Source organism: Caloenas nicobarica, chromosome 13 (genome assembly GCF_036013445.1).
Source record: "Caloenas nicobarica isolate bCalNic1 chromosome 13, bCalNic1.hap1, whole genome shotgun sequence".
Lineage (NCBI taxonomy): Eukaryota > Metazoa > Chordata > Aves > Columbiformes > Columbidae > Caloenas > Caloenas nicobarica.
This window is the reverse complement of record NC_088257.1, coordinates 2047023-2060092: the sequence shown is the minus strand read 5'-3', so window position 1 is coordinate 2060092 and position 13070 is coordinate 2047023. Positions and strand designations below refer to the sequence as shown.

Sequence of the window (13070 nt, the reverse complement as noted above, 5' to 3'; positions counted from 1 at the left end):
CCCAAGTCTACAGAGAGCAACAGGGAACTGGATTCAACCCACAACATCCTTTGCAAGGCCTATTAAGACCACACAGAAGTGCTCCCAAACACGGCCCAGCCCCAGCTGCCAAACGAGATGTCAAGACATTTGTGTAGCACGAGACTTGGCCAGTATGAAGAACATGCTCAGGAGTTCATGCTGGCATCTCTCTAACAAGTTTTCACTATACACACGGCCAGCTCAGATCTGCACATTCATCACTCCTTGCCCCTCCAGGGTGTTACCCAAAACTTTGATAACCTCTGTGCTACATGACAGACACGCAAATTGCTTCATTATTACTATAGCTACAGCTCTATCAACGGGGGAAGAATAACTGGACTGTCATACTTTACGAAGCTCCTCTATCTGAGAAGAGTTCAAACATTTTCTCTATTAAGCAGCTGCAGAGACAAGCAGTGAAAAGTATTTAGTTGTCAACTGGATAAATCTCAAGGAGTGAACTAGTCTGTTCTGAGAAACTGCTGCGACCAGAAGCGTTCGGTGAATACTAACGGGACTGCCCACAGCCTTACAGAACTCGACACTAAAGAGATTTAAAAACACCTCTTGCAAACAGAACTGATGGACTTTAACCTGGCGATTGGCTGCTCGAGTCAGTTTTATGACGGAGGGAAGCGGAGCATGAGCACTGTCACCCATCGCACCCCAACTGCTGCACTGTCAGATCAAGAGCTCCCCAGTCAGCAGAGCAGCCCTGGCTGTTCACACAGGTCACCACAAACAGCTTCAAACCAGCTGATCTCACTGTTACAAAAGACACTGCACAGTTCCAGAGAGAGGGACGGGAAGAGATAAAAAAGGTCATTGACAGAACAGGCTACTCTGGAACCAAACAGAATATTCAGCCTGAATAACCTACAGGACTCAGTGAGATGGTTTAATATGGATCTGAGTTCAGGTAGTCAGGAATATCTCTAAATGAACACACTGTCCATCCAAATCATCTAAGTCGTTGATTAAGAAGGTGTCTATTCTCTCACATCTCTGGACATTATTTGAAAGAATTAAGATTTCACACCTCCCCATCTCCACTCCCAAGACACACATCTTCTATAGTACTTGCACTTTACACAGTATATTTAAGATTTTAACCAATAAATGCACCTGTAAATTGCTATTTCCAGTACTCTCGTTAAACTGGATATGGTTACCAGAGGTGTATAATTTGACACCGTGAAGCCTTTTAACACACTTGAGCATGGGCTTTGCTACGGGAACTACGTGAGAATTTAACTGAACTCTGGAAAAAATAAACCAGGTATTTTGTTAATCTTCAATGCGGCAGCAACATAAAAGCCATGCAGCCTCCTGCTTGAGCTTAGCTGGTTTCAGAAAATCTTTGTTAACAGGCAATATTTCCTACAAAAAGTACATAGGGTTTTAGAAATCTGGAATCTGTACTTTGATGAAGAGACTCAACTATATTAGGAAGCTGGGGAAGCCTTCAGATGTTTGACAAGCACTATTGTCATGTCACTATTGTAACGTTTTGCTGACATTAGAGCTTGATCCACCTAAAGGTCACAGGCCTTTTCTTCAAAATGGGGAGGTGGGAGAGGAAGGAGTCATTCCCCTGAAAGGCTGTTGCTCTGTGCAAGAGCTAGTGGAATTCTGTTAGAAAAACAACTTCTCCATGGCTACAGCAATGGGCCTCATTACTCTGGGACAGTGCAATGAGGAAGGTCCATCAAGAAACAGAAATGGGCTATAAGGCTTAACTGCAAGACAGGCTCCCCGTTACTCATGCTTGTCAGTCAGCTTTGCGCTGTCAAACCATCGCTGGAAAGCAGAGGCAAGTCATAATTATGACCTTTTCTTCACTTATAGTACAGCGCTTGGTCAGAGATCACCTCAGCCAGGAGAGTGGCACATCAAACCTCAGAATACTGCACCAGCAAAAAAGTATTTCAAGCGACACAACTTGATTTTCAGGACAGCATCTGTTTACACATCATCACTTCCCTAAGATGCTCGCTTTAAACATGAGCTGTTGTGAAGAATCTGCGTTTTTGCTCCAATTATTCCCTCCTGCTCTAACAGCCAACCTCACCACACCCAGCCAGCGCTGGGCTGGGCTCAGCAGTGGGTTCTGAGCTGTATTTCAGGAAGCGACCTAAGCCTTAATCACCCAGTCTGCTACATACCGGTGTTAGAGCTGAGGGAACTGGTTTACAGCTTGCAGTGTTCTAACACCCGTCAGCAAAACAAGCTGGACAAGTGATGCCTCAAAGAACCTGATATTTAATGGATCCAACGGAAGTTTCTTTTCTTCAACAAACCATTTCAGACTGAATCTTGGAAAGACCGGCAGGTATTTTACTTCATCCAGAAAAATGAAGAAGTGTTGTATTTTTGGATAGCTATTTTGACTAAAGCCACCTGGTAATGTTTGAATGTGGCCACAATACATGAAAAACAATATTTTGGTAAGTTTACTGTAAACACTTCTGCATTTCTTTGACTTCCAAGTCAGCCACATTAACTTCACACATGATTTTATATATATATATAAAAATTATAGTCAAGACAAGGATGTACTGAAGAGTCACAAGCAGCAGCAATACCTCAATATGCTACCTCAGCAGCAATAACCCAAACCGAGCTTCTCCACTCAAACAGCCTCATTAGCTTCAATTTTATCCACAGCTTAACTTGAGGAATCAGTTTCATGACAGGACTGGTTGTAAGAGTCACCAGCTGCAGCAGTTTCATTCCAGTGACTTACCAGACTGACACTGGCAGACTTACATCACAAAAATTTTAAAAAGCTTCTAGAACGTATAAAAAAAGATTTGAATGTGCCTTTTCAGAACTCAGTTTTCAGTTATTACACAATTCCATCTTGAACATTTCACAACATTTCCCTTTGAAACCGTAACTTAGAAGCATTAAAAATAATCAAGAAACTTGAAGTCCCACCCCAGAGCATCCAGATACCTCAGAAAATTGTGACTTGGCATCCCCAGCAGCTCGGGGTTACTCTGTGATTTAAACAAGACCTTTGGAGCTCACTGGTCCTTTCTTTTAACTCTGGACCAAATTTCTCAATGTAAACCCACTGGAGGAAGCCAGATCATTCACAATTTTCTGTTTCCCGTGTTTGAGGCATACAGAACAGAAGCAAACCCACGTCACTGTACCAGCTGGAACACAGTAGAACCCAAAGTCTCTAGATCCTCACCTAGTTAATGAGAATTATCCCTTAAGAAGTGTTAGGTCTAGGATTTTGGATTGTATTATATGTTTTATATATATAAATATACATAATATCATATATGTATATATATAAATAAAAATGTCACATTCCCAACACCAAGTCAGTTTCTTGTTTTTGGAAAGTGGTTAATGCAGGAGCAAAAGATGCAGTGGTTAAAATGACCCAACATCCCCAGAAGAAATGATATGAAGAACAAGGACATTTTGGTATAAAGTTAGTAGTCAAATTCTCCAAGGACGTCTTTTGTTTTTGCTTTTTTCAATTAACAGCCAAATATGTTTTTTAAACCACCTCCTTGATCTAACACTTAAATTGCTGACATTGTCCAAATTAGTGTAAATTTTTCTTTTTTCCTGTAACGTCACTTGGTTCTTGGCTACTAACCTTTCATGTTACTCTTGGATTTGTCAGTTTGCTTGCCTGTGGGGGTTTGGGCCTGCTGCCCCTGCCCACTGGAAGAGGCTGCCTGCTGTGCTGCTTTCTGCTTTAACATTGTCCAGTCGAACGTGTAGTCATATTGGTGGTTCAAGGTCCTAGAAAAGAGCAAAATACTTTACTGTAACATATCATAACAACTTCTTTATTGCTAATATCAAGCCTTCACTGAAAGCTCAGAACTAGAGTTTAACTTTTTTTTTAAGCTGCTTTGGGAGATTATGAATAGTATATAAATGCTACATGTATCGCTAATTTAAAGGGATTCTTGAAGCAAGCCCAAATACCATCAAGCTGCAATTTCTTCACTGTTTACACAAAAGTCTGCATTTGTAGAAGCAGAAGTTCCTCACAACCCAGTTTATCTGTTTGTCTGCACTGAGGTTCTCAGTATTTTTTTTAATCTATACTTTTAAGGAGAGACTGCAGGATTGTAGATCATCAAATAAAAATGGCTTTGGATTCCAGAACTCTGGAGGGAGACTCGTGAGCGATCAGTACCAGCTCTTCTTTTGACAGATGCTGCTCACTCCAGAAGGCTGAGTTTATGATCTGGTTTCTCTAATAAGCTCAAAGAAATAGCACTATCCCCCCTCCGCTGAAATCCATCTCCTGGGCACCACTGCCAGTCCCATCACTACTCTCCAAACGCAAAAAGCTTCACACGCTTCTACTGAGGGGTCAGCTTCTTAAGCTACTTGCAACAGAACTTGAAGGATGGGCTCAACCCTCTAGCATTAAGTGGTCAGATCACACAACTCAAAACCAAGAGAATCTTTCCTTCTTGTTTAACACTGAACAGTATTTTTCAGGTCCTTTAAACAGCTTTTCAAACTCTGAAATGGAAAGAAAGTCTCAAAAGAACTCCCTACACCACACACATACGGAGCAACTTTCTGCAGTGCAAGTCCCACAGAGCAGTTACCAGCTGGTAAACCACTGAAATGTCTGTACTTTTCCACTTCGAGACTGACCTGAAAAGAATACGGAATAATTGCCTCAGATACATGTAATCTGGTGCCTCTTCAAAGCGCAGGCCACGACAGTAGTTCAGATACATGGCAAATTCTGCAGGGAATCCCTGTAAATCAACAGTGTTAATCAAGCCATGGCTTGCAGCAAAAAGCTTCTAACAACCCTGTAAGAAGGCAAAAAGCTGTATTTCTGTCTATAATGGCAGAGAAAAACTGGCTGAAAATTTGTACATGTAAATTCCATTTTGCCTCCAGTTATTCATTTATTCTGTATTTCAGAAAGTGGATTTGATCAGCATGTTACCAGGTATACATTCTTTCCCCAGAACTGTTACCTGATGCATATTATGCAATTACAAGTCCTCTGCTACCAAAAATCTCAACATAGAAAATATTTAAAGCACTTCATTAATCCTAATTAAATCTAGTTCTTATTAACTAGGTCTCTGAAATTAGTAGTAATTGTCTCTTAAAAGATTGCACTCATGTTTCCTTGATAATCTACTTGAGCATACTAGAGGCAAGGTCAGTTACCACTGTCAAGTGAAGATTTAAACCATGAAGACTTCTTTTAAAGATTCCCCGCTTTACATATTCATGGATTTAACACTACATTAAAGCCTGTGTGTAAGCAGGTAATAGCACACACCACAGTGCTGTACTACAAGCAAGCAAGCAGGGGGTATAACAGTTCAGCAGTTTGGAAGATGTCAGACTGTCAGAGTACATAAATGTGTATGATTAGCGAGTGTAATCCTTGGTGCTGCTGTTTGATGGGTGAAAACACCATGTGTTGTCAAGGACCTTTGCTAATAAGCATGTGGCTGCCACAGTTAAAGAGAAATCTTAAGACCCAAAGGATAGCACTGGAAAAACATCATTCTGTGACGTGGCTTTAAAGATCACTTGACATCCAGTTCCACTACCGCCTCTATTTGAGATACAGAAGACAATGTGAACAATTCTCAAGAGGCAGAAACATGTATATACATGAAATCTATATGGCTTGGTTTATAAATAAAGGTTTTTATAAATAAAACCTTGTTTTTATTTATCCAAGAGGGCACATGTAGAGCTTTCACTGTAGAAGCTGATGAAGTGAACAAGCTTCACCTAAGAGAGCTGGAGAGCTTGCACAGCCCAGAGGCACCAAGAACTGGAATGATGGCGGCCTGAACTACACCAAGAAACAGCCGCGAATGCCTGCCCTGGTACACACACTGACAGCCTTGCTGGGTGGCCAAACACGATGCACCCACAAGTGCCATAGAAGTGTTATTCAGCAGCAAGTGCCATGTGAGACTAAGATATTGGCTCTAGTTTAAAAAAAACAACAAACAAACAAACACCCTCTTCCATTTCACAGTATGACATCATTTGGAAACTCTTACCTTACACAAAACCTCAACAGGAGTGGACATTTTCTTTTCACTAATCTTTTCATACTTTTGCTTCTTTGTTGCAGCCTGTGGAACATGTAGGTCACAATATAAGAGATATTGTGCAACACTGGATTAACAAGGACAGTGGCAAAAAAAAAAAAAAATGACAAAAATCCTTTGGTCAACCGTAAGTATTTTATGTGAAATCTCCAAGTCCCACACACTTATTGCAAAGAGAATGAAGGTCAATCTGGTATTAAGATTTGGACACAGTTTAATACCATTTGTCGCAGTCTAATGCTTCCATCACATGGCACAGCTCGTGTAGTTCTGGCTGCTGCTTTTGTCCGTTAAACAGACCAGACTTGCGTTTCCATTTGCCAAAGTTCTATTAATTCCCACTCAGTGCCCCATTCAGGGGCCGGTGCGTGTTTCAGCGCGCAGCCATTACATTCATTTGCAGCTGAGAGTTCTAGTGTTTCATGAGCCACTTGCCTTTTTAGACAACTTGCAGCTGCAACACCATTTGAGTTACACAACTCTCACATGGAGGAAGAACAATTAAAACATGAAAACAAATCACTTAAGTCTATATAAACAGAATTAAGTATTTGCCATGGTTGTACTTGACTACCATACACAACAATACTTGAAACAAGTCTGTTGCAGCTAATAATTATTCAGTCATCCTATAAACTGGACTGGAGATACCACTAAAGCTCAACTTGCTAGGTGAGAGTTTATTTCCATGCTCTCTGCAGTAATTCAAAAAGCCACTAACAATGCTATTTTTTATTTCCCAAAAGAGGGCCTCAGCCTACAACAGTACAATAATAATTTGCAAAGATGATGTAAGCTATTGTTTTGTATAAATTTTAAGGCAGTCAAACAATACACATTTTGCCTGCTACACGAGAAGCAGAAAGAACCCTTCTTCTACATTCTATAAATATCGCGGCTTGGGAAGAACTACTTTGTATAACTGAAACTAAACGTTATATACAACCACATATCCAGATCAGCAGGCAGAAGCACCATACTCAAACATCAAAAAAAAGGGTGGGGGAAAAAAAGCAAAATAACCTACCTTTAATCCTTGCCAAGGCAGACTGGTTCTGTTAAAGTACATCAATACATAGCCTAGAGACTCCATGTCATCCCGACGACTAGAGAAAGAGGATGAACACAATGAATTACAAATTTGGGCATTTCGTACTTTATTCTAAATAGTGTTAGCATTCAAAAATAAAAAAATAAGGAATAAAAACTAAGCTCTGGTACAAAAGAAGGTCTCTAATAACAGCTAAGCCATCTAGGAGTTCAGGTTTCCACTGGCAGACACGTAAGAAGGCTCCAGAAGCAGAAGGAGATCCTATTCTTTCTTCAAGCAAGGGAAACATAACTTTGGAAAATAAAAAAAAAGGAAACATTCCATGTCTTTCCCATTTAATTATGTAGCTTGGATGGAAACAAAAGTTTTACCTGCAGGAAGCAAAGAACACATTGTAACGGAGATACAGGATGCTAGCCTTAACTTCATTAAGGAAGATTTTGCTTTGAACAGCCGTCTGGGACCAATACTGACCATCTAGCCCCAGAAATGCATAACCTCTTTCTTCCCTCACTTCTATTAAAAACCCCTGAATTGTTTCCATGATCTTTAAACAACTAGTAATATTTTGAAAGGTGCACACATCAGAGAGGTGCCCCTGCTCTCTTCCCACAAGAAGTCTGTTTCAAGGCAGCTGGAGAACCCCGGGCATCTATGAATAGACTTCACTGAGAATTTGCACTCAAACTCTCATCTAAAAAGGCTTCCAATGTTTCCTGTACTGCATATGCTCCAGATTCACATTCCAGACACACAAACACCATTGTACTTTGCTACACAGCTTTCATGATTACTCAGGCTAGTACAGTCCACTGAAGTGGAAAAAATGCTCCACAATTTTTCTTCCTCTTGGCCAAGTTACCTTTTCCCAGCTGTGCTAGAATCAGGTTTTTTCCTCTGACTGCCCCTCACAGTTGACATCTATTTAACATGAGGCAGAAAAATAACTCATTTTTCTCCTCCAAGCTCCCTTATCAAGAGAACTTGACAGGTATTGCTGCTGCTTTGGCACCCAGGCAGATGTGCAAGAAAAGTATTTAAATGGCGGCAGGAAAGACTACGTGCCCACCAGCCCCACAAGGGAGTAAAAGGCTGAGAGCAGTATTGCAAATAGGATTATACCTAAACCAGCTCCCTCTTAAGCGAGACCAATCTGTAAGAACCTGGACAGATCTACCTACAGATCTTGGTACCAGAGGAAAGAAGTCACAGGTGATGCTCTGTGTTATGGCCAATCCAATATAACCACTAATCATCCCCAGTGTGGCCTGTCACCCTCTCAACTCGTGTTCCAGCTCTCTGGCCCTTTGGGGAACCCATTCAGGGAGATCTCCCACAAGAAAATCAGCTTGGCTCCCTAAACCATTTCACCATAAGGACAAAAAAAATGCTAATTGTGCCCAGTGACTGGTTCAGTCCCCTTGACAGCAACCAGCTCCAAGGTCATCTCAGCTGTAACATGAAACCACAGCCAAAGACGGATGAAAAATGATGCCCAGACCACAAACTCCGACCTGAAAAACCTGCTAATTCAGATTTTAATCATCAACGGGATTCAGTGAACCAGTGTGGAACCGTGACATACGTTTACACTTTCTGAGAAGGCAGTGTTAAATGTGGAAGAAACACAGGGATTAATAGTGTCTATCCTCCATCCAGTTCATTGTTGTAATGTTGAATTTCATGGTTTTTTAGTACGCAACATTTACTTCTGTAAATCTGTAATGGACAGATTACATTTGAGCATTTACTGACAGAAGTGACTTTAAAAGATTTGGAAAACAGGACAATACTCTCCATCACTAAAAAAGAAACAGGTAACATTGCAAACAGCTCCCTAAGAATAGCTGTCATTACGTATAGGGAAATCTGTTCTGCAACAGTTAAAGTACAGCACTAACAGCTGATGTATTCTGCCATAGCTTCAGGACTGGTTTCTCTTGATTACAGGAATATATTGTCTCACTCTTGGCTTGATTTAGATAGTTTAAAAGCTTTTAGCATGCACTAAGCTACATTTCTAATTACATTAGAATTCCCAGTACCAGCAGAGATGGTACAAAGCCTTCAACTAAATTCAAAAGCATTAGTGATTTGCAGCTCCCTTCCCTCACTGTATGGTACTAGCAGTGTTATTCCCTTAAACAAACGGCTTAGGTTCCGTGAAACGTACTTACTGCAGAAATGACACCCGACTACCTGACCCACATGTCAAGTAGGCTTAAATAATGACACTGGCAGACAATAAGATACACTTAAGGAACCTTAAGAAAATTAAAGCACAGAGGGAACATGGTGCATTCTAAAGCACCAGCTATTTTTAAGTTACATGTTCTGTTGAAGTTGACCACTAGAAATTCTGTCATCCCCATTTTGATTGAAATGAAGGTTAGAGGCACAGACATGGCAATTTTAACTATGTCTAAGCGACCTTGGCATCGTGTGGTAAAGATGCCCTATTACACATGGGAGTGAAGTAGAAGATCTTTAAGTCTTGCTTGCAGGCAAAAGGATAAACAATAGTTTACTAACTTGAAGTGAGAGTGAGGAAACAGGACACAGACACCACCTTTACAATACTCTTTCTGGCTACAGAATTGCATATCAAACCAGTCAGTAGCGGCATCAATAGGTACCAACACAATCAGGAAAGTGCACCATTTTATTGGTGAAGGTACTCTGACAGATCCACATGAAAGTATAGCTTATTCTTAAACACACAAAACCCCCAAACAAACAAAAACCCAAAACCCAACGCAAACCAGTGTGCAGAGCATCTATACCACATCTGCAAAAACTTAAGACTCTCTTCAAGAAGCAAATTAGGAGCTTGGATTTCTTCCTCCTACCCTTACATAGGCAGCTGAAAAGCAAAGCACTTGCAAAGGGATATATACACTTATTCATGTAAAATTAGTTCAGACACCTCAGAATCTTACAAATAAGATCATCTTGCTGCCTCCAAAAGCACAGCAGTGATCTCCTTGAACTCACCTCTGCTCAATGCCAAGATGTGCATTGATACTGGCATATCGAGCTGTGCCAGTGAGATTTTTGTCTTCTCTGTACGGTATGTGTTGCCTTGTCCTGTTGTCCCGGTACTTTTTGGCCAAACCAAAGTCAATAAGGAATAACTTAAAGAAAAATGAAAATAGGTTATATTTCTATACAATGCAAGGAATCCCCCAACTCTCACTAGGCATTAACATTTTAAGACATCCACACAATGTGACAGCCTACAGTTAAGAGGAAGCAGAGTAACAGTGCAGAATCACAACCAGCTTTAACTAGCCAGTTCAAAAACTTAACAGTGAATTAGTTCAAGCTTTTTCTCAATCCAGTGGAATAGATTAGATTGTGCTAATCTGTAGCTTAGTTCTACAACTATTATGTTACTATCATAGTTCGTATCACATTAGCTCAATAACTGCAGTGCACAATTAGGGAAGGAAACTACTAGGTGTGAAAGCACACTTCCCAAAACCCCCTTGCACTAGAGTTTACACATCCAGATAGTTAAAGGCAGCTCAGCAACGTAATGCAAATGATGCACATCCTGTATTCTGCCCTACGTCTCATGAAGAGCACTAGCCATTCTGCAGAGCATGAGGCCAAAACCTTCAACAGCAACCAAGGCATCTTGCTTTCAATCATCTGCTCATTTTCAGACTGCCAGAACACTATCACAGCTGCATGACATGCTGATATTAATACAGCCAGGAAGCTAGAGCCTAGTACATGGAATCCAATTTAGGTTCCAAGGTGACCAAGCTTGCTCAATGATTTGGTATTTAGCAACAACTGAATGCGTGCTAATTAGCATGCTAACAGCTGGCCTGTCTACAAAGGTTAATCCAGACAGTACCTTCTTGTGACAAGATTTCAGGACTAGACAAAAAAAGCTGAGGCAGAAGTACATAAGGCACATTCCAAATTCTAGCAGTCAGTCTTCAATCTACAAATCATCAGGCTGAGCTCCTGATTCCAGCGCTGGATTAATGCAACAGGATCAGGTACTACAAGCCCTACAGATTAATAAATACTGCAGAAGTAGCTTGGGTATGGAAGGGAGATGATGGAGAGAAGACAAAGTTCAAGAAATTCTCAGTAAAACCTATTCAGTATCACCTTAATGGTGGTTCCAGAACAGAAAATACAGCTTTAAATGCAAAAAAGTACTGAAGATTGATATGCAGCTATACCTGCATCCAAGACTGAAACAAAGGGGTGCACTGGAAGTGCAGTGAATTATAAAGTAACACTCAACATGGAAGTATCAAAGATACTGAAAGACTGGAAGTTTCTGAATTGCATGGTAGGTATGTTTCAGAATTCTGGTTGAAGATGATTTTCTAACTATAGTAGTCTAAGATAGGAAAAACAAAAACTACCATGCTAAAAACCTCTTCAGCCACTAATGTTGGAGCAGCAAACCTTTAGCTGAAGTCCTGTCATGATTTATATGCAACCACAAAGCAGAGCAGTCCTACATGTGCTGTCCTAGTGAAAGTCATCCTCGAAGTCCAGAATGCTTGGAGCAAGAGCAGGTAAAGCCAAGTTCTCACATCAGCTACACTGGTCATAGTTCAGGAAAGTGGGGGTCTCGTCTTCGTTGCACCCACCATAGCCACCACTAGAGGTTGTTCTTCACATAGTGAGCACGGACATGTTCTCCAGCTACCGGGAAATTAGCAATTTTGATACTAAACTCCTAAAGCAGATAGTACAAAGCTTCCACATGATCACTACACTGCATATGCAACTTTCCTAGAAGCAATGCCCGAACTCAAATGCAACCTCTTTTCTGATTAAAGCTCTCTGATGTACAGTTTGCAATAGCTACTTTTGCAGGGCCTGTGCCCATTAGTTTAAGCAAAATACTGTGCCTTGAGAAGGAGAGAAATCCAAACACTATACGTAACCATAAGAATATTTTCACCACATCTTTGGTTACAAACACTTTAAACAACTCCATATCTTCATATGTTTTCTGTAATCCTGGTGATCTTTCTGCTAATTAATGGTATGAAGGAACCCTCAGTTCATTAATTAAAACATTTAACACTAGAAGTGTGCCTCTAATACATAAATAGCTGGTGCCTAGCCCTGTTTAGCATCAACTCGGTAAGACTACTTTCTTCAAAAGAATTCTAAAAGTAAATGATGCTCTGCCCTTTCCACAGCTGCTCAGAGCTGAACAAGGTAATTCTGCATTCTCTCAAGAGGTATGGGTAAAACCTCAACAACAAGAAAAATCAATTCAGCAACACAGACCTGTTTTACACTAGTTAAATAACTGGATTATTCTTTTACAGCACTGATTTCTCTGGGGAAGTTTACTCTGCTCCCAGCTTAGGCTCATTCTGTATTTCCCATTTGCAAAGGAGTAAATCCATCTTGCAAAGAGTTAAGTTGGAAGATACATCCCGATTTGGATGAGCACAGAACATGCCGATGCCAGCCAGCAGGAACACAGACGTATTCCCACAGATAACCTCACACCACCTTAGTTCTGTTTGTTGCACCATCAGCAGGAAACTGGAGAAGTAGGGCAAGATTTTTGCCAAGAGCTACTAGAGGAGTAGATCAAAGTCTCTGCCTCAACTGACAAGAAAGTTTCAGGAGGAGACAAGAGAAGCCTGTCAGCTTGCATACAGCAGCTGGCTGCCAGGGATTTAATACGTGAAGACAATCATTGTGGAAAGCTATGGACTGATTCTATGGCCAAACTCCTGAGCTATGATTCATATCCAGCAATTTCCAGCTGTCCTGCTATGAACTGGCATATGTCTTCATTTCTCTCCAATTCATCTTCTCTTGACGAGTCAGGAGTACTACATTTAACACTACAAGATAAGCTTACGCTTCTCAGAGGCACAGCTTGTTGGGAGTAATTTCATTTTATA

At 40.8% G+C, this 13070-nt stretch overlaps 2 protein-coding genes across 5 annotated transcripts in view; both read right to left on the bottom strand.

Moving 5' to 3' along the window:
- Positions 1-13070, bottom strand: part of STK10 (serine/threonine kinase 10) — a 500646-nt gene that overhangs the window by 419326 nt on the left and 68250 nt on the right. The window lies entirely within an intron of this gene.
- Positions 1-13070, bottom strand: part of CSNK1A1 (casein kinase 1 alpha 1) — a 36178-nt gene that overhangs the window by 4195 nt on the left and 18913 nt on the right. For 2 of the 4 annotated variants that reach the window (XM_065643852.1, XM_065643855.1), the window contains 5 exons: positions 10159-10298; positions 7141-7219; positions 6063-6137; positions 4672-4778; positions 3647-3795 (listed from right to left, as the gene is read on the bottom strand). In XM_065643852.1, coding sequence (XP_065499924.1) covers positions 3647-3795; positions 4672-4778; positions 6063-6137; positions 7141-7219; positions 10159-10298 — 550 coding nt within the window. Of the gene's footprint in view, positions 1-3641; positions 3796-4671; positions 4779-6062; positions 6138-7140; positions 7220-10158; positions 10299-13070 lie in introns of those variants that run through there. The other 2 variants (XM_065643854.1, XM_065643853.1) reach the window with 2 other exon arrangements.